At 42.5% G+C, this 18,860-nt stretch overlaps 1 protein-coding gene and 1 long non-coding RNA gene across 20 annotated transcripts in view; one reads left to right on the forward strand and one right to left on the reverse strand.

The window, feature by feature from the left end:
- The window catches only part of IQCH (IQ motif containing H), a 247,385-nt gene that overhangs the window by 154,865 nt on the left and 73,660 nt on the right, over positions 1-18,860 (forward strand). For 15 of the 18 annotated variants that reach the window (XM_002825584.3, XM_054531593.1, XM_054531595.1 and 12 more), the window contains 2 exons: positions 8,572-8,692; positions 12,913-13,199. In XM_002825584.3, coding sequence (XP_002825630.2) covers positions 8,572-8,692; positions 12,913-13,199 — 408 coding nt within the window. Of the gene's footprint in view, positions 1-8,571; positions 8,693-12,912; positions 13,200-18,860 lie in introns of those variants that run through there. The other 3 variants (XR_008513644.1, XR_008513645.1, XR_008513646.2) reach the window with 1 other exon arrangement.
- Positions 13,723-18,860, reverse strand: part of LOC103892544 (uncharacterized) — a 99,042-nt gene continuing 93,904 nt past the window's right edge. The window contains exon 7 of one of the 2 annotated variants that reach the window (XR_010137176.1): positions 13,723-14,744. This is a non-coding gene — a long non-coding RNA (uncharacterized LOC103892544). The remainder of the gene's footprint in view (positions 14,745-18,860) is intronic. The other variant, XR_008513653.2, reaches the window with a different exon arrangement.

The following is an 18,860-nucleotide window of genomic DNA, read 5'->3' on the forward strand; positions in this document are numbered from 1 at the left end:
CAGTCATGTGTATTTACTTGATGTCACTCTAATATAATTTCCTTAAAACCATTTTCCAATGTTAAAAATATTTCTAAAACACCAGTCACTTGCTGCTGTAACTACTTTTTAATATCATTCCCCAAACATGAACATATTCTTCTTTTTTTAAACCACCCTGGATTATTTATCTTTAATTGTTCCTTTAGCAGATGTTGAAGTAATTCCGGGAGTAGTGTAAACAACTCCCTGAAAGAAAAGGATCACAGGCCCTCACATACACCGTGAACCAAGGACAGGGCTTGTCGGGGTTTTGATGATGGCAATTTTGTCCCGGGGAAAAATTTTCCTGCCTTTGTGTATGTGCAAAGTTCAATTAAGAATTTCAAGAAGCATTTAATCTTTATCTATTGAAACCCCCAGCATGCAGCGCGCACAGGGTGAGCCTAGAAAGAAAACCACAGCCCCCTGTGGTGAGAGGAAAAAAGAAACAGCAATTTAAGTGCTGGAAAGTTGAAAGGGAATGAACCTCTCTAGTGTTTGTGGTCGGGGGCAAAGCAGTTGTGCTGAGCTTTGGAATGGAGGCACAACATATGTGCCTCAGTCGGACAAAACGCTTCTCGAGTCAAATCAACTGCTAGGTCTGCATGCTGGTGCAAGGTGGAGGCCTGGATAATGAGGGACAGACTCCTCGAGAAGCAGCGAGTGGATAATGCTACATAAGTATGGAATTATATACCGCATTTTCACCATTCTGTTTAATGAGAGCCGCCACCGCAGCGAATCACTTGCCACACAGCCGAAATGGGCCATTAGCTATCAAGGGAAAATTGTCTTTGCCGCTTTCAGCAGATGGAGCAAATATTTTACAAAGCAATTTTACATACCAAAAACATTTGTGTGCCTTGGTAATGTTGGCTGTTTTACATTATGTTACCTTCTACAGCAGCATAATTTTCCATCTCATCGAAGGCAAAGTTGGCATTTTTGATTTTTAAATTCTCAATTAACAATTAAACATGGAGTATTAAAGCAGTCCTTAAACTTTAAGTAGGTGTGGGAAGTAGTTTATGACTTGCCGAAGACATTTTCATTTTTTCTTCATCCTCTCAGCATATTTTTGCACTCTAAAGAGGGACTATTTCTAATAATCTTGATGGAAAGGAATGAGTGGAAACTCCACTACTGATTGCAGAATGAGAGTTACCAGTGCACACAGTGATCAGAGCATTTGCTGGCTTAAAACACCCATCATGGGTTGTGGATACACAGTTTGGTTAACCCATTTGCATCAGTTTAAAATGTTTTAAGTTTCAAGTAACAGAAAACCCAATTCAAAATGGCTTTTAAAATGATGAGAATGTATTATCTCAAAATGGCTTTAAAAATAAAGAGAATTTATTATGTCAGCTAACTAAAAATTCAGACATTGGTCTGGCTTCAGACAAGGCTCAATGATGTCACCAAGGATGCAGTTACTTTCCACTTCTGTATACTGCGCTCCATTCTAAGGCTGGCCATCCTTAGGGTTACAAGATGGTTGCCAGTAGCTCCTGAAGTTTGTCCCTGCTCAAGGCAGTAGGAAGAGAGAACATCTCATCTGGTAGCATTCTCAGAAGAGCATAAAGCTGCTTTCTCAGAAGGCCCCACGAAGTGCTTCCTAATATTTGATTGGTCTAATTGGGTCATGTGCCCATCCTGAACCAATCACTTGGGTCATGTGCCCATCCTGAACCAATCACTGTAGCCAGGATGTGGCTTTGCTCATCAGGGCCAATCCTTGCAGCCAAGTTGGGGGGCAACACTCTCAATCAACTCACATAGTTAGGCATGGGGAAAGGATTGGTCCTGAAAGAAGTTTGGAATATTATTACCCTGAAAGAGGGGATGTAGATGCTGGGCAGCCAGTGACAAAGGCCCATGCTACCATATTTTCATACATTTGACAGCACTGACTTAGCATCACCTGTGGATGATGTAATCCAGCCCAGACTGAGCACTTGTGCCTTGATGGCAGTTACCAGCACAGATTCCACTGCATCATGGCACACTGGTAGCAATTGGGTTTGAATCCCAGTTTTGCTACTTTATGGCAGTGTGACATGAAAAGGGGATGACACTGTCTACCTCAGAAAGTGGCTGAGATAATAAATGTAAACCACCCCCACCCCACCCCTGCACATGCCTACCACATGGTGAGCTTTTAATCATTAAAAGCTTTTAGGCTTTTAATAAAGCCTAAAAAGTGACTAAAATGTATCCTGTGCACAGGGAGGCAGCCCTTCTAAATTCACCCTCAAATTTGGAACCCCTCCCTTCTCTCAATCTGTGTACCACTAGCTGACTCAAATCCTGAGCAAATTTCATGGTGCTCCCCACTTTACACTCTGAAGAGGCAGCAGGGCTGGTGGGGAGCACTTACCCAGGAGTCAGAGGCAGCCAGAGAGCACCTGCGGCCTCCCAGTGTGACTGGAGAAGCCCTCGTTCCCTCTTCTGTGACACGAGGCATTTGTCCTAGATAGTCCACATGGCTCCTTTCAACACTGACAGTCTTGCTTACTTTTTCAGGTCATTGTCTTGCCCTTTTCACTCTCCAGTCCTCCATGTAGGAATCTCTAGAAATCAGAACCATGTAGGCAGGTCCCTTGATTTTCTTTTGAACACCATCAGTGTCTGATATGGGAGATTTGAGGTGATTAACCAAAAAGTTATTAATTCACCACTGCAGATTGGCACACGACCCAGTTACACCAATGTGTGTCTGTATGTGTGTATGTGTGTGTAATACACACACAGAGAGGCACCCTTGGAATTTACTTGGTTGGGGAAGCTAACTCTGTAGAGTTTGAAGTAGCTTTAGTCATTGAGTGCAATATTAAGCTTTAGTCATTAGCTTTAGTCATTGAGTTCAATGGAGAGTCTACTGGCTTCCCCTAAGATATCCTGAATTTCATTCATTCAGACATCTCTTCCTTCAAATTTACAGTTTCTTGATAGAAAAAGAGAGAGAGAGCAAGAGGTGAGGTACATACTTGGTAGACAAGAATCTCTGGGGTGCATCAGCCAGGCTGGTGGAGCCCCATGTCTTCTGCAGATGTCTTGGAACCTTCCAACGTCCTGACGATTGTTGATGCACTCTGAGAGGTAAATGTGGGCACTGGAAAAAGTGGAGGCAAGCCTGTGCAGTGGCAAAGATGGGGCTGAAGTTTCTTCTCATGGGAATTGCCCTAGAGCTATCAGCCCCACAAAGCTAGCCGCTAATTGCATTCCCAGAGCCAGTGCAATCATGATGGAATGAAAATCTGGAATTCTGACTTTTTTCAAAAGTCAAGTGTATTTTTTCTAGCACTTGTTTATTATCAACAAGGTATATATTTTTCTTTCCACACTTCCCAAGTCATTAGCTCTAAATGATCTGTCAAAATGGATAATAGCCTCTCTGAAACACTGATGTGGTCGTCCATCGTCCATCACCTTGTTGTTACTCAATGCAAAGCAAAAAAAACTTCCTAACTACTCATTTCACAAGTTGTTGTTGTCTTTTTTTTTTTTTTTTTTTTAGAGACAGAGTTTTGCTCTTGTTGCCCAGGCTGGAGTGCAATGACGCGATCTCAATTTACTCTAACCTCTGCCTCCTGGATTCAAGCAATTCTACTGCCTCAGCCTCCCAAGCAGCTGGGATTACAGGTGCCCACCACCACGCCCGGCTAATTTTTGTATTTTTAGTAGAGACAGGGTTTCACCATGTTGGTCAAGCTGGTCGTGAATTCCTGACCTCAAGTGATCCACCCACCTCGGCCTCCCAAAGTGCTGGGATTACAGGCGTGAGCCACCGCGCCCGGCCTCATTTCACAAGTTTTTGAGATAAAGAAGATGTGCCCCTGTTGCTGGCTTATAACAGATATTCAATATATATACACTTTGGGAAGATAGAAAAGGGAGGAAGAAAGCAAGCTAGCAATGGTTCCCCTAACTCTGTTATTTTCTGTCTTTCATCATTTGTTGAAGCTCACCAAGTGATCTTACACAAGCCTCTTCATTCTAAGTGCCTCAGCTCCCATTTTAAAGCAAGAGAAATAACATGGTAGTGGCCACTGCAGAGTGTTGCTGAAAGGACTGAATGAGATCATGAATGTGAACCTGTGATGAGACAAAGTATTTTACAAATAGTATTCTAATGATGCACATGAATTGGAGTGTTTGTCTGTTATGGAAGGTATGTGTGTGTGTGTGTGTGTGTGTGTGTGTGTGTGTGTGTGTATACATAAGTTTGTTTTGAACAAAATAAACTTGAATAGCTACAGATCTTCCCTTACCAGCATCTGCCCTTAAAGTTGTGGCAATTATGTTTGAACTATGCAAAATGATAAAAACTAGAGAACAGAAAGCCCCCCAAAAACTGAGAGCTTGCATCTGACGTCGATAGACCCATTGTGGCCATTGGGACCTTGTTGCTTCTTGGGAAAAGAGTGTTCTTAGCTTGTTAAACCACTGCTGCGGTGGAGTCCTTTGCTCCTGGATTTGAGCTCTGGCCTAACCCACCAGTTCACAAGCAGCTTCTGAGTACCAGCAGAAACCAGACTGTAAAGGGTTGTTTTGTTGGGGGGATAAAATAAAATGAAGCTTTTACCAAGAATGTCATTTTTCTGGCCTTACTTGAATATATGAGCTGCAGGTCCTGCTGTATTTTTTTGGTTTGGTTTGTAGGGATAGGAAGACCATTTGCATTGGTGCTGAGGCCATTCTTAGTATAATCCTTGTTTTTCCCATCAGACACTTTCAAAATAAAGAAATAAATTAAACAGTTAATACCCCTCTCCTCTTACCTCGCATTATTCCTCTCCATGCCTTTTTCTTAGAGAATGAATCATGGCCCCAAGCTGCCTCTGTGTGCCCCAGCATCCCTACTGAATGTCACCCTGCCAGTGCCTTCAGCTGTGTACCTCTCATGGTAGGACACGATTACTCCTCTAGATTCCAGCAGCCGACTTTCCTCTAGGAAATTTACCCCCTTACTGGGGCTTTGTGCACAGTGAAAACTCCAAGCGTCAAAGCAGAATGGCTGGCTTTCTGAGCAGAGGTGGTGGCAGAAGCCTGGCACAGTGTCCAGATGCCACACACAAGCAGCAGGCTGATGAGTTACTTATTGGCCCTCACATAGTATGTTGCATCTGAGGTGACACTTCATAAATGCGACCTCATTTATCTTCCCGATGCCCTTCAGAGGCAGGGAATCCCATAAAGTCCGCCCAGGAAGAATTTGTGGTTCTTTAGCAGCCTTCCCTCCAGCTGCTTCCTGAGCAGCAAGGAGGAGCCCATTGAGAGGTTTCACGTTTTACCTTATTCTGTAACTTCAGCTTTAAGGACTACGTCCTATGTTTACCACCATCGTGACTCATTCCGCAGACATTTAGTGTTCCCTGTGCTAGGCACTGGGAGACTGACCTCAAAGCCAGTGCCCATGCCATTAAGCAGCCCTGAGAAAGCTGGAGAGCATGGAGAAAGCTTTCTCTCCCAATTGGAGAGAAGGCTTCCTGGAGGAGCTGTGGCTGGAATGACCTCAGGAAGGATGAGGAGGAGTCAGCAAGGGGAGGCAGAGGAAGAAGGGAGGCGAGGAGGGCAGCTTAGGGGGAGGCTGGGAGCTGGGGGAACCAGAGGCCATATCACAGAGGACCTTCCTCGTCTGTCGTGTTGAGGAGTTTGGACTTGATCCTCAAGTTGAAGGAGATCTCCTTTCAAGATTTACGTGGCAAGGGTTTTACCTGCTCCTTCACTGCCTTTTCTCCCTCTCTCCCCAACACCAAAAAATATATATATATAATATAATATATATAACATATATGTATATATATATATCACTTTTTTTCTAATTCAGTTGCTTAAAAGGCCTGACATTCTGTAATTTTTGCTATATAGATGAATGAATGAATGATTTATCTTTGGACTGTCTTGGTATGAATGACCACATAGTGTATAACTGGGTAGATGATTTCACGTTCCCCAGCAGTGGGGCAGAAAAGGCCATTTAATCAAGGCAGAACAAAGAAATTCCCACTTGCCTGAGAGAGGGCCTGGGCTGTGAGACTTCCTTTCCCTGCCATTCCATTTTCCAGAGAAGAGTGGGATTCTAATGCCGTGTTTCATTGTCCCAGCTTTGGGGCGCTTCATAAATCAGAGACAATTGATCTTCCTTGATAAAATGGAATGGTTTTAACTGAAACAAGTGTAAAACAAAAGAAAGATGGATTTGGGGGACTGTTCAGAGAAGGAACAAAGAAGGGGTCCGGGTTGCTGGAGCTGCGCATTTCACATGCTTGTTTATAATTTAGATGCAGGGCTTTGGGGCGATCAGGTAATTCACAGTAAAGATCAGAGAAAATGTGCACAGCGTATAGGATATGAAGGGAGGGAAAAGGCCCATTGCTTTGACAGCAGTTTCCTTGCCTCTGCATCACAAGACAGAGCTCTCTGCATGAGCGCTTCCCCAGCCCTTCTTAACAGACCTCCTCCCACTGTGCAGGGAGTTGTCCTGAGCTGAGTGTGAGCCAGGGCACTCTCTGCTTCTCAGGGCAGTTCTGTTTTGTATGTCAAGCACTTACTAAGCTAACTAATGAAACTCTCCCACCAAGATTTTCTGGATATTTCGGAAGTTATTCAGATTTTTTGAACCTGCCGAGGGCATAGTGTCAGATGTTTGTCTTCTACTATGGATTGTCAGTGGGCACTGGACCTAGAATCAACCAGCTGTTCCAAGGAGTTGGGGCGAGCAGTGCATAGAGGACAATCACTTTTTAATGGTAGAGAAATTGGAAATAAGTGTGTGTGATTTCTAATATTCCAATCCCACCCCCAAAGCTGATCCCTTCAAATTACTGCACCATCACTCAGATTCAGAAGTTCCCCTGCAACCTAAAGTAAATCTGAGTTTTTCTTGTCAGTGCTCCATATTTTGAATGTGAATATTGTCTATCATATGAGTTTTGATCCAGTACCCTGTCTCACTTCTGGCAGAAATAAAATCTGAAGAGGTGGCTTCTAACTGAAAATGTTTAGATAGTCTAAGAGGAAGAGTATCGCAACTTAGGACATCTAAAAAAAATTGTCCTGGCAAACCAAGGCTTTTTAGATCAAAAGCCAGACTCTTATTCATTAGAAGATTTTCTACTGATTTCATATTGACAGGAGGCTCTTTAGTCTATGGGTTGTTTTACAGATGGTATGGGGCCAGCCTCACATCCAGACAGATGAGACTGTGACCCAGGGGTGATTTCAGGCAAACTGAGGCCGGCCCCAATATTCCATCCCACCTAGCTCTTCCAACCCATCCCTACCTAAAATCTCACCTTTACAGCTTCAGCCATAGTTTAAGCCTTTGATGATGAAGTTGCAGGATGCAGACATCCACCAACAAGGGGGAAATGGCACAGATTAAAGAGATGGAAGATGACTGGACACTGTAGCTCATAGCTGTAATCCCAGCACTTTAGGAGGCTGAGAGAGGAGGACTGCTTGAGGCCAGGAGTTTGATACCAGCCTGGACAATATAGACCCATCTCTATAAATATTTTTTTTAAATTAGCCATGCATGGTGGTGTGTACATGTAGTCCCAGCCATTTGGGAGGCTAAGGCAGGAGGATCATTTAAACCCAGGAGACTGAGGCTGCAGTGAGCTATGATCACACCACTGTACTCTAGCCTGGGTGACAGAGCAAGACCCTGTCTCAAAAAATTTTTTTTAAAAATTAAAAAATATATGGAGGTGTCCAGGTGCGGTGGCTCACACCTGTAATCCCAACACTTTGGGAGGCCAAGGCGGGTGGATCACCTGAGGTCAGGAGTTCGAGATCAGTATGACCAACATGGTGAAACCCTGTCTCTACTAAAAATACAAAATTAGGCTGGGCGCAGTGGCTCATGCCTGTAATCCCAGCACTTTGGGAGGCCGAGGCGGGAAGATCACCTGAGGTCGGGAGTTTGAGACCAGCCTGACCAACATGGAGAAACCTCGTCACTACTAAAAATACAAAATTAGCCAGGTGTGGTGACACATGCCTGTAGTCCCAGCTACTCGGGAGGCTGAGGCAGGAGAATCACTTGAACCCAGGAGGCAGAGGTTGCAGTGAGCCGAGATCACGCCACTGCACTCCAGCCTGGGCAACAAGAGCAAAACTGTGTCTCAAAAAAAAAAAAAAGAAAAAACAAAAACAAACAAAAAAAACAGTTAACCCCACATTTTATATAAAGGGAAACTGAGGCCCAGAATGAGAAAAGATATTGCCCAAGGACACTCTGCTGGTCAGGCTGCCAGCTGCGGTGGGTCTGAAACCTGGTTTCCTGATGCCCAGAGAGAAGGGTGCCTTTCAGAGACAACAGGAACAATTAAGAATTTTTAGGGCACCAAATCACTTTTGAAATATGAAAACTGAAATGGCTGAAAAAAGAGAGAACATTTTCAAAATGGCTTTCTGACTCTGGGTAAACAGTAACCACATTTTTTTTGCCTGTTGGAGGCCTGGTTTTTAATCACTCCACAAGCAGTTTTCATTTCTGTAGTAAAATTGCTTGTGGTTCTATTTAATTTGTTTCTGCAGGAGCCAGCCTTGGTGAAGATCTCCGAGGAGCTGGCGGGCATTTTAGCACAGCACGCACAGCCAGTCAATGAGAAACGGTTCCCGACGTGGAGGAAATTCCTCCAAACATTTCTCAGTCAAGGTAAATAAGACTGTAAAGTTTCTATTGAGGATTAGTCTACACAACCTTGGATTCTAGTTTTGGGTCAACTGGGGCCAATTTAAATATTTTGCATCTCCTGTGTTGGTTTAGAAAAGTGCTCCTATGGTTTTCTTTTTCAAATGTTGCCTAAATATTTATCTTACACCCAGCCTCTTAAGTAAATAGGAACCTAGCATGCCAAGCATGGCATGGGAAGCTCAAGAATCTGGGCCTTTTTTTACACTACAAACTTCTCCTGAGAGGTGGGCTTTGGAATCAGATTACCTGGGTCTGGACCCCATCCATGACCTTGAGCAAGGTTCTTAAACCCACCAAGGCTTGGTTCCTCACTTACCTACCTTACAGGGTCATTGGGTGGATTCAATGAAATACAGATATGAAAGTTTCTACCACAGAACCTTACACAAAATCATCTTTAATAAGTGTTAGTTTCTCCTTCTGTTTTCTAGGAGAGCAAAAATGGTCTCACTTCCAGTTCTGAATATAGCATTTCCAAACAAGGGTTTGCTACAGTCTAGGAACAAAGTGAGCCTCCATTCTTTTTATCCTCCTACTCCTACTTCATCCTCATTTCCTAACAACATTGGGTGGTCTATGAATGAGGGAATGAATGGAGTGAATGATGCCTGTCTACCGTCTCAGAGGTCCCTGTCGGGTGTTACACAGAGGCACGCCTATGCGACAGCCCTCAGTCTCTAGGAGGTTACAGTGCAAGACATCTTACATGCTTACCCACATGCACAAGAAGAGAGGGTTAGTATAACAGGCCAGAGAAAGCATCTTTCCACTGCTGTCAAGTGATAATAATAATCTCAGCAATAATCAATAATGATAAGATGATGTCATGTCAGATGATAACAGCAGCAGCAATAGCACAGTGATGATAAAATAGTGAGCTTAGATAGTGCTTATTATGGGCCAGGCACTCTTTTAAGTATATCTGTGTTAACTTCTTCAAGCTTCCTAACCATCCTATGAGGTGGGCACCATTATCACCCTCATTTTATAGAGGTGGAAAACTGAAGTACAAAAGATTAACCCCAAATCACTCTGCTAAGATATAGAAGAGCCCATGAAAAGCTACCTCTGTGCTGCTCCAGGAGTCTTGAGCAGAGCCAGTAGTTACATTTATCAGGGCTTATTGTAGCTCAATGTATGAAAGTGTATGAAAGGACAGATCTGTTGGTTGTTGGAATATACTGGCTAGGCAGGGTGTATTGGACACCCTGTTAATGAATTATTTAAGCAGGCGGTTGAATGGCAGCCATCTAACAAGATTAGTGGAAAGAGATTCTTTGCAGGGGACAGTTGTGCTAGACAACTTCCAATGTCCTTTCAACTCTAAAATTTTGTGATTCTATAAATTTCCACATGTACCCACTGACAGACAATAAGGAAAGTCAACCCCATGCATAAATGGAAGAAAATCAAGTGGCTACCACACACACACACACACACACACACACATGATCAATAATAAGGTGTTTTTACTTTTTTTTTTTTTTTGAGATGGAGTTTCACTCTTGTTGCCCAGGCTGGGGTGCAATGGCGCGATCTCGGCTCACTGCAACCTCCACCTCCCGGGTTCAAGCGATTCTCCTGCCTCAGCCTCCTGAGTAGCTGGGATTACAGGTGCATGCCACCATGCCCAGCTAATTTTTGTATTTTTAGTAGAGACAGGGTTTCACCATATTGGCCAGGCTGGTCTCAAACTCCTGACCTAAGGTGATCCACCACCTCGGCCTCCCGAAGTGCTGGGATTACAGGCGTGAGCCACTACGCCCAGCCTAATAAGGTTTTTTTTTTTTTTAAGTTATGGGGGGAAGACCATGATGATCTCCAGGCCCGTCCAGGTCATTAGGAAATTTCCAGATCTTCCAGCATCTGCCTGCAAAAGCCTCCCTCTAAACTATTTCTTTTCATGTGAGCTTTGTAGATGAGAAAGGCTTTCCCAGCGACTATCTCATCTGAGCTGTATAATCACAAGCTAAGGCTTCACCTCCACCTCCTGTTCATCTTTATCCTGCTTTCTCAGCCATGCTTATTTATGGAGAGCAGTACAAGCCTTATTAACTTAATTTTCTTCATGAAGACACTGAAGCTCAGAGATTGGAGGGGACTTGGGGAAAATCACACAACAAATAAGTGGTAAATGGAACACAAAGTTAGATCCTACAATTTTAGTACATTTTAAAAACCTGGTTCTTGAAAGTCATGTGTTTTCAAAGCTTCTGCCTTTCTCTCGACCCAGTGCGTACAGCAGGCCCTGCATCAATGGTCCCTAACTGAGCCAGGGTGTCTCCCAGGTTTCCCGACTCTAAGGTCACCATCTCCCTCCCTCCAGCTTCCACCATTGCCTGTTTCATTCCATTTATGTTCTCTCCAGTGTGCTTACGGCCACAAAATGTGCTAGGGTTTGATTCCTAAATTGTCATAGGATTATATCAAAAGCAATACTTTTTCATTTTAACTTTTATTTTTTGAGATAGGGTCTCACTCTATCACCCAGACTGGAGTGCAGTGGCACAATTATAGCTCACTGCAGCCTTGGCCGCCCAGGCTCAAGCAATACTCCCATCTCAGCCTTCTGAGTAGCTGGTACTACAGGCGCACACCACCACTCCCAGCTAATTTATTGTTTACAATTTACAATTTTTTTGTAGCGACAGGGTCTAACTTTGTGGCAATACCTTTTTCAGAGGGGGAAGTAATTGCTTTGTGTGGAAAAAAAAAAACAGTGAAAAGGTTATGGTCATGATGCTGAGAAGATAGTACAAGTAAGCTACTTTGAAATAAAATACCCAAGTAATCTTGTAAGTTATGAATGATAGTGTGTTTCCACTGAAGCACTATCTTTCAAAACATAGGTGACAGCTAAAGCCACAAAGTTAACCAAAGCATAGAGACTCACTAGGTTTTTTACTGTTGTAGATTTTTGTCATTGTTGTTTTGTTGCATTTACCTTGCTAAATCCCCAGCAACTGGTATTTAGGTATAGTACACATGAGTAGGCCTCATTTGAAGAAAATAATGTCTCAAACAAATCAAATAGAAAAATTAGGATTTGAATATGTACCCTCCAAAATCGGTTTTCCTTTTGAAACTTGGTGTTTGTTAGGACTACCTCTGACCAAATTTATAGACATTTAAGGAAAGTGCTTTTTGGATGAAGTAACAGATGACTGCATTTGAAAACTGCTCATTTTTGCTTTGTATGCTGTTCAAAGTCTGTGGCTTACACCTGTAGGCAGAGGTCACACTTCTCCCAGCCCCCAGCAAATTTGTGAAATACAGGCCAAGTTTCTCTTAGTGCTGTCAGGTTCTAGACGGCACCCTATCTATGGAACACTTTGTTGTTTTTACTTGTAAATTATTTAACTCTTTACAAATAATATCTTAAATTTTTTCTCTACAAAGAGGACATATACAGTAAGATTTGTAAGTTGGGCCTAAAAACAGAAGATTGGGGCTATGTAATTTTTGTGGACACCACTGAGATAGCCCACAAATTAGCCAGAAAGATGTTATTGCTGTGCTTGAACATCAGACTTGGCTCTATGATTTTGGCATTCAAAGCAAAGGGTAAAATGTAATAAATTATAAAGCTCTCATTATCAGCAGAGAGAGCATATGTGTTCTTCAAACATGGCAATATCTCTTGGTTCTATATTTTTAAAAACGTTTTATAACCGGCTTTATATAGAAGTCCTTTGGCTGACGTGATGGTCAGTGTTCTCTCTGCCGGCAAAAAGCCCAAACCTGTCAAACCTTCAAAAAGCAGTGAAGTTTACCAAAAAGAGCACATTGGTCATCAAGATGTCAACTGTTGACTATGGGCAGTTAATTCCCCATGAGGGATTTGACCATAATTCTTGGGTTCCCTGTTTAATGAGTGGGCATAGACCCAGTGATCCTCACAGTGTCTTCAAATTATAATCAGAATCAAAACTACCATTCATTGAGCCCTACAATATACCAAGCATTGGGCTAAATATTATAGATAGATACAGTATCTCTAAGATGCACAACAATCTAATGAGGTAGGCTTTATTATGCCCATATTACGGATAAAGAAAAATAAGTTCAGAGAATGTAAGCTACTTGCCCAAAGTCTCTCAAGACGTGGCAGATGCAGAATCTGAGCCCAAGTCAAACAAAATGCATGTGTCCTTTCACCTACTCCATGTTTTTCCCACCAGGGGGTGTGATCGAAGCATTCCCACCTGCAGACAATGTCACCAACCTGACAGTGGACATGCTGATAGAGCCCAATGGGAAAATCAGCGTGCTGTCAACAGGGGACCAGCTTCATGCTGAAAGCCCCTTCATCTCCTCTGGTACCACCATGCCTCAGACCTCAGTGGATCCCCAAGTTCTCACTTATTTGTGCCTCCAAATTGGAAAAGCCTGCAGAATGAGAGATGTGGTTGGTTACTTTTCTATAGATCTGGTGACTTTTATAGATCCAAGCACCTTGGAACAACAGGTAAGTTGAATGGATGCCACACAAAATGCTAAAATATGTAATGACTCCGCACCCTACACACCTACAGTACAACAGGGCATATGAGGGCTCTTCTAAAATGCACTGATGCTCTGATGAACTTGCTCTAAATTCAACACCTACATGGCCCATGCCAATCCAAGTGGGACCAGGCTTTATGTCTGGAAATACAGGGCCAGGGTTGTCTCGTTCAGGTACAGTTGGAGTTAAAGAGTGACTGAGGCCAGGCGCAGTGGCTTACACCTGTAATCCCAGCACTTTGGGAGGCCGAGGTGGGCAGATGCCTTGAGCTCAGAAGTTCGAGAGCAGCGTAGGCAACATGGAGAAACCCTGTCTCTACTAAAAATACAAAAATTAGCTGGGCCTGGTGGCATGCACCTGTAATTCCAGCTACTTGGGAGGCTGAGGCAGGAGAATCACTTGAACCCGGGAGGCAGAGGTTGCAATGAGATCATGCTACTACACTCCAGCCTGGGTGACAGAGTGAAACTCCATCTCAAAAAAAAAAAAAAAAAAAAGAGTGACTGAATCTCACCCCTCACAGTTCACAGCTCTGTTGATTAGGCCTTCAATTCTGTCCATTAGTGTTATCCCTATGTATCATGAAACTGTTTTATGCCATCCAAGGAGTGGAACCAGTCTAGAGCCTGTTCTATATAGAAAATCAATCACTAGAAAGGAGTTAAGAGTTCACATTTCTGTTCCTTTTCTTATCAGTAGTTTACCCACAACTTAGATTGTCTCATTTTTTTCTTTAAAAAATGTATTGAGAGATACTTCGGAAATATAAAAAGGTCTAAATAATCATATAATCAATACCATGTGCCCCTGCCCAGCTTAAGAAACAAAGTGGTGTCAATGCCACCTGCAGTCCTGTGTACTCCTTGCCAAGCACATGGCTCTTCCTCCTCCTAGAGGCCAGGAGGAAGCTACTGTCTCATACCTGGGGTTTTAATTCCCTTTCATCTCTATGCTTTCACCACACATGGATACACCCAAAAATAATGTAGAGTTTTGTTTTGCATATTTTTAACCATTTTGTAGATCATAACATTCTATTATTATTTTACTGTATGTTTTTATTTAATATTCCATTTGTGACATTCTTCATGTGCATAGGTATGGTGCTGAGATATAATATTCAGGATAAATCATCTTTAACCTTTTTCACTTTGCTTTTCCCACCTAAAAGTATAATGTTCAAGTTCACTACTATTTCACTGGACTCATGTTTTAAAATGTTCGGTTGCTCCTGTCTTAGTGCTGCGTGTCCAGACCTCTGTCTAAAGGGCGAAATGACCTCCTGGCCTTCCTCTCTCGATATCGCGATATCCTCTGGTCATCCGCATTGTACATATACTTTAGTTGTTTTAGGGTCATTATTCTCAGTTTTACAGTTCTCCATTTCAGTCAGATGATGGTTTCAAAGTGAGAGTTTATGTTTTTTGGCAGTTTTCAGCTTGTTCAATAATCATTTTCCATTTGTCTTCCTGGGCCCTCCATTGGTTTTACATTCTGTTCTCAGGCCTGTACATTGAGAGGGAAAAGGACAAACTGAAGGTCATTCGGAACTCTCCCTGTGGTGGAGGCAGGACAGAAACAACGCTCCCTGGGGAAATCTGGATGGCAGGGATGCAGGGGGAGGAGGAGCCAGGGGAGGCTGCCCTCCCCAAATATTTGTCGTAAGAAAGATTGGCTGGGTGTGGTGGTTCATGCCTGTAATCCCAGCACTTTGGGAGGCCGAAGCAGGCAGATTACTTGACCCCAGGAGTTCAGGAACAGCCTGGGCAACATAATGGGACCCCATGTCTACAAAAAATACAAAAAAATTAGCCAGGCATAGTGACATGTACCTGTAGTCCCAGCTACTCAGGAGGCTGAAGTGGGAGGATCACTTGATCCCAGCTCACTGTAGCCTCAACCTCCCACCTCCTCTGCAGTGAGGCAGGATCACATCACTGCTCTCCAGTCTGGGTGACAGAATGAGAACCTGTCTCAAAAAAAAAAAAAAAAGAAAGAAAGAAAAGAAAAAAAGGCTGGGCACGGTAGCTCACGCCTGTAATATCAGCATTTTGGGAGGCGCAGGCGGGTGGATTGCTTGAGGTCAGGAGTTCGAGACCAGCCAGGCATGATGGTGGATGCCCTATAATCCCAGCTGCTCGGAAGGCTGAGGCAATAGAATTGCTTGAACCCAGGAGGCAGAGGTTGCAGTGAACCGAGACGATGCCACTGCACTCCAGCCTGGGTGACAGAGCGAGATTTCATCTAAAAAAAAAAAGAAAGAAAAAAAGAAGGAGAGTGAGAAAGAGGAGAAAGCTAAAACTGTGGTCCCTGGGACAATAGGAAGGATGGAACTATGGGGACAATTGACTTGTGGCTTTTATTTATTTGAGTTTGGTATAAGGAAACTTGCACACAGAAGTCAAAAGGATCTTCTCCAAACACGATGCCAGTCCTTCCTTGGGCTTACCACCCTTCTGGGCTTCTGGCTGAAAGGTCCCACCCTTCACTTGGCTGGTTCCGTGTACCTGGCCGGTCTTGTCTCACCCTAACTTGCCCTCTGTTTTGGTCTGGTCCATCCACACACCCTGTCTCATTCCCTCTTACTCATCATATTCCCTCTACCACGGGGCCTAAACATGCTGCTCCTCCACCTTAAATGCTCTTGCCTTTTCTTTTGACCTAGTTAGCCCCTTTTCCAGCCATCACATTTCAGCTCAAGCCACATTCATTGAAGCACTTCCTGACCTTCCTGACAAAGTCAAATTCTCCTTTTTTAGGTTTTCATATCATTGTGTAGCTGTGTATGAGCATTCCTCGTACCACTTATCTCAGTTACAAATTTAAACTTATTTACATGACTATCTGATTAATATTTTTCTCCTCCTATTAATTGTAAGCTCTTTTAAGCGATGTGCTGTGTTTCTTTTTGCTCCCACACTGTATTCTCAGCACTTACTTCTGTCCTGGCACAAAGTAGGTATTCAGTAAATATTTGTTGACTGAATGAATGAACAATGGAGGAGTTCTAGCAGATGCTGGATGGTATTGCAAGGCTTTTGAAGAAGGAGCTCAAACATTCATTGGATGAATGGGATAGATAGATATTAGATTCTCTGATTTTATCATACTATGAATTCTCCTTGTCCTTTCCCATAAATACTTCAGTATATGATCATTTGTGTTATAGTTATCAACAGAATATTGGAAGAAGTTCTCAGTGACTACACCAAAGGGTGTTTCTACATTAGCAAGAGAAGTATGTTTGTTCTCTGTATAATAAATTATTTACAAATCACTGGCATATTTTCTAGCCATTTTGCAAGTGGTATCACTTCAGAAGACACCTTAATTTTTTTTCTAATTGACATGCCTTGTGATGCCATTGAAGCGACTGGCAGGCATATTATCAACCTCTCATTTTTTGTCAGTCTAACAGGTTAAAAAATTTTTGTTTTATTCAGCATTTCTTTGATTATTAGTGAAGATCCACACCTCTTCATATGTTTGTTTGCCCATTTATATATCTTTTCTTAATTGCCTAATCATATCTTTTGCCCCATTTAAATTGGACTATAATACAAATGTTGATTTGCTGGAGCTCTTTGTATATTGGAAACTGTCATTCTTTGACTATTATACATCTTGTAAATACCTTCTCTCAGATTGTCATTTGTGGCTTTCCTCTCTCTCTTTTTATTTTTGGCCATGTTTCTCCACCATAAAAATTACTATCTCTGGCCGGGTGCGGTGGCTCACGCCTATAATCCCAGCACTTTGGGTGGCCGAGGCAGGTGGATCATGAGGTCGGGAGTTCAAGACCAGCTTGGCCAATATGGTGAAACCCCATCTCTACTAAAAATACAAAAATTAGCTGGGCGTGGTGGCATGTGCCTGTAGTCCCAGCTGCCCGGGAGGCTAAGGCAGGAGAATCACTTGAACCCAGGAGGTGGAGGTTGCAGTGAGCTGAGATCACACCACTGCATTCCAGCCTGGGCGACAGTGCAAGACTCTGTCTCAAAAAAAAAAAAAAAAAATTACTATTTCCTCCCTTGTAATTGATTAGTAATATTTTGTAGAAATGTGTTCCAAGAGTACCAAAATAGTGTATTGCTTATCAAATTCCACCAAGAAAACTTAGCATCCGTTGGCAACTTTTTCCACTACCACTATGATAGTGGTAATTTTGTATTTCTGTGGAAAATTTTCTGGTAAAATTTTATGTAGAAATTTCTGGCAATCTACTGCAAGAAACAATTTTCCTTCTCCACCTCTCATTTATGCCTGTAGGTCTGTATGTATTTATGTTAGTATGAAGTCATGGGTTTCTATTTTATTTAATGGGTTGTATTTTGATACTTTCATTGTTTCGATGCTCAGTTGTTCCAGATTTGGCCAGCGGGAGACCCTTCAGGGTGTGTCTTGTGTCCTTTTGACATGTCCTCATCATTCTTTGAGCATGTCTTACTTTCTGACACAATAAGATGTTCCAGGCTCATTTTCTATTTTCCTTGCCCTGGACCTAGGATCGACTCAGAGGCCCTGTAAGATCTGGGCTGTTAGTGCTGCCATTGCTACTGGAGTGTCACTCCTTCTGAGACCTCTCAGTGGACAGAGCTAGCAAGTACATGTGTTACATAGGTACAATACATACACACAGTTATACACATATATATGCATATAAACACACATGTACATATACATACATATATGCATCTATAACTATTTCTATATCTATCAGCGTTTATATTATAAAACCATGAGTTCCTGCCAGCATCTCCAATTTCAATCCAGCACCTCAAAGTTCTTTCTAGAATTCCCGTTTTTCACACTTAAAAGTAAATATCATGAAGGATATCCTGCTTACTCTGATTTGGGGTACAATTACAATGTATCCACATTGTATGCTTGTATCAAAATAGCACATGTATGGCCAAAATATATATAACTATTACATATCAATAAAAAATACCAAAAAAAAACCCCAACCTCGTACTCATTATTTAAACTTACAAACTAAAAAAAAATAAAAATAAAAATGAAAAGCTAAATAGAACTTGGAACATAGTAACTGTGTATATTTACAAAATAAAATCCCAGGCCAGATGTGGTGGCTCATGCCTGTAATCCCAGCACTTTGGGAGGCTGAGGCAGGAGAATTGCTTGAGCTCAGGAGTTCAATACCAGCCTGGGCAACATAGAAAGGTCCAGTCTCTACCAAAAAAATTTTTAAAATAAACAAAATTAGCCAAGCATAATGGCACTCATCTGTGATCCCAGCTATTTGAGAGGCTGAGGTGGGAGGATTGCTTGGGCCCGGGAAGTCAATGCTGCAGTGAGCTGTGATTGTACCACTGTACTCCAGCCTGGGCAACAGAGACCCAGTATCCAAAGAAAAAAAGAAGAAAATCCCAGAAACAGGAGGATCAAGATAGTCTAGAGCAGGAGTTGGTAATCAATGGCCTACAGGCTAAATCTGACCCAGCATTCATTTTATGTCAATAAAATTTTATTGGAACACTAAAAAATAAATAACTTCTCCAACAATGAGAAACTTGAGTCTTTATCCCTCAATATAGTTACTTATTTGCTTAGTCAGTTTACTTATTTGTTTAATGTAACTAATCTCCCAACCACTCCTGC

Source organism: Pongo abelii, chromosome 16 (genome assembly GCF_028885655.2).
Source record: "Pongo abelii isolate AG06213 chromosome 16, NHGRI_mPonAbe1-v2.0_pri, whole genome shotgun sequence".
NCBI lineage: Eukaryota > Metazoa > Chordata > Mammalia > Primates > Hominidae > Pongo > Pongo abelii.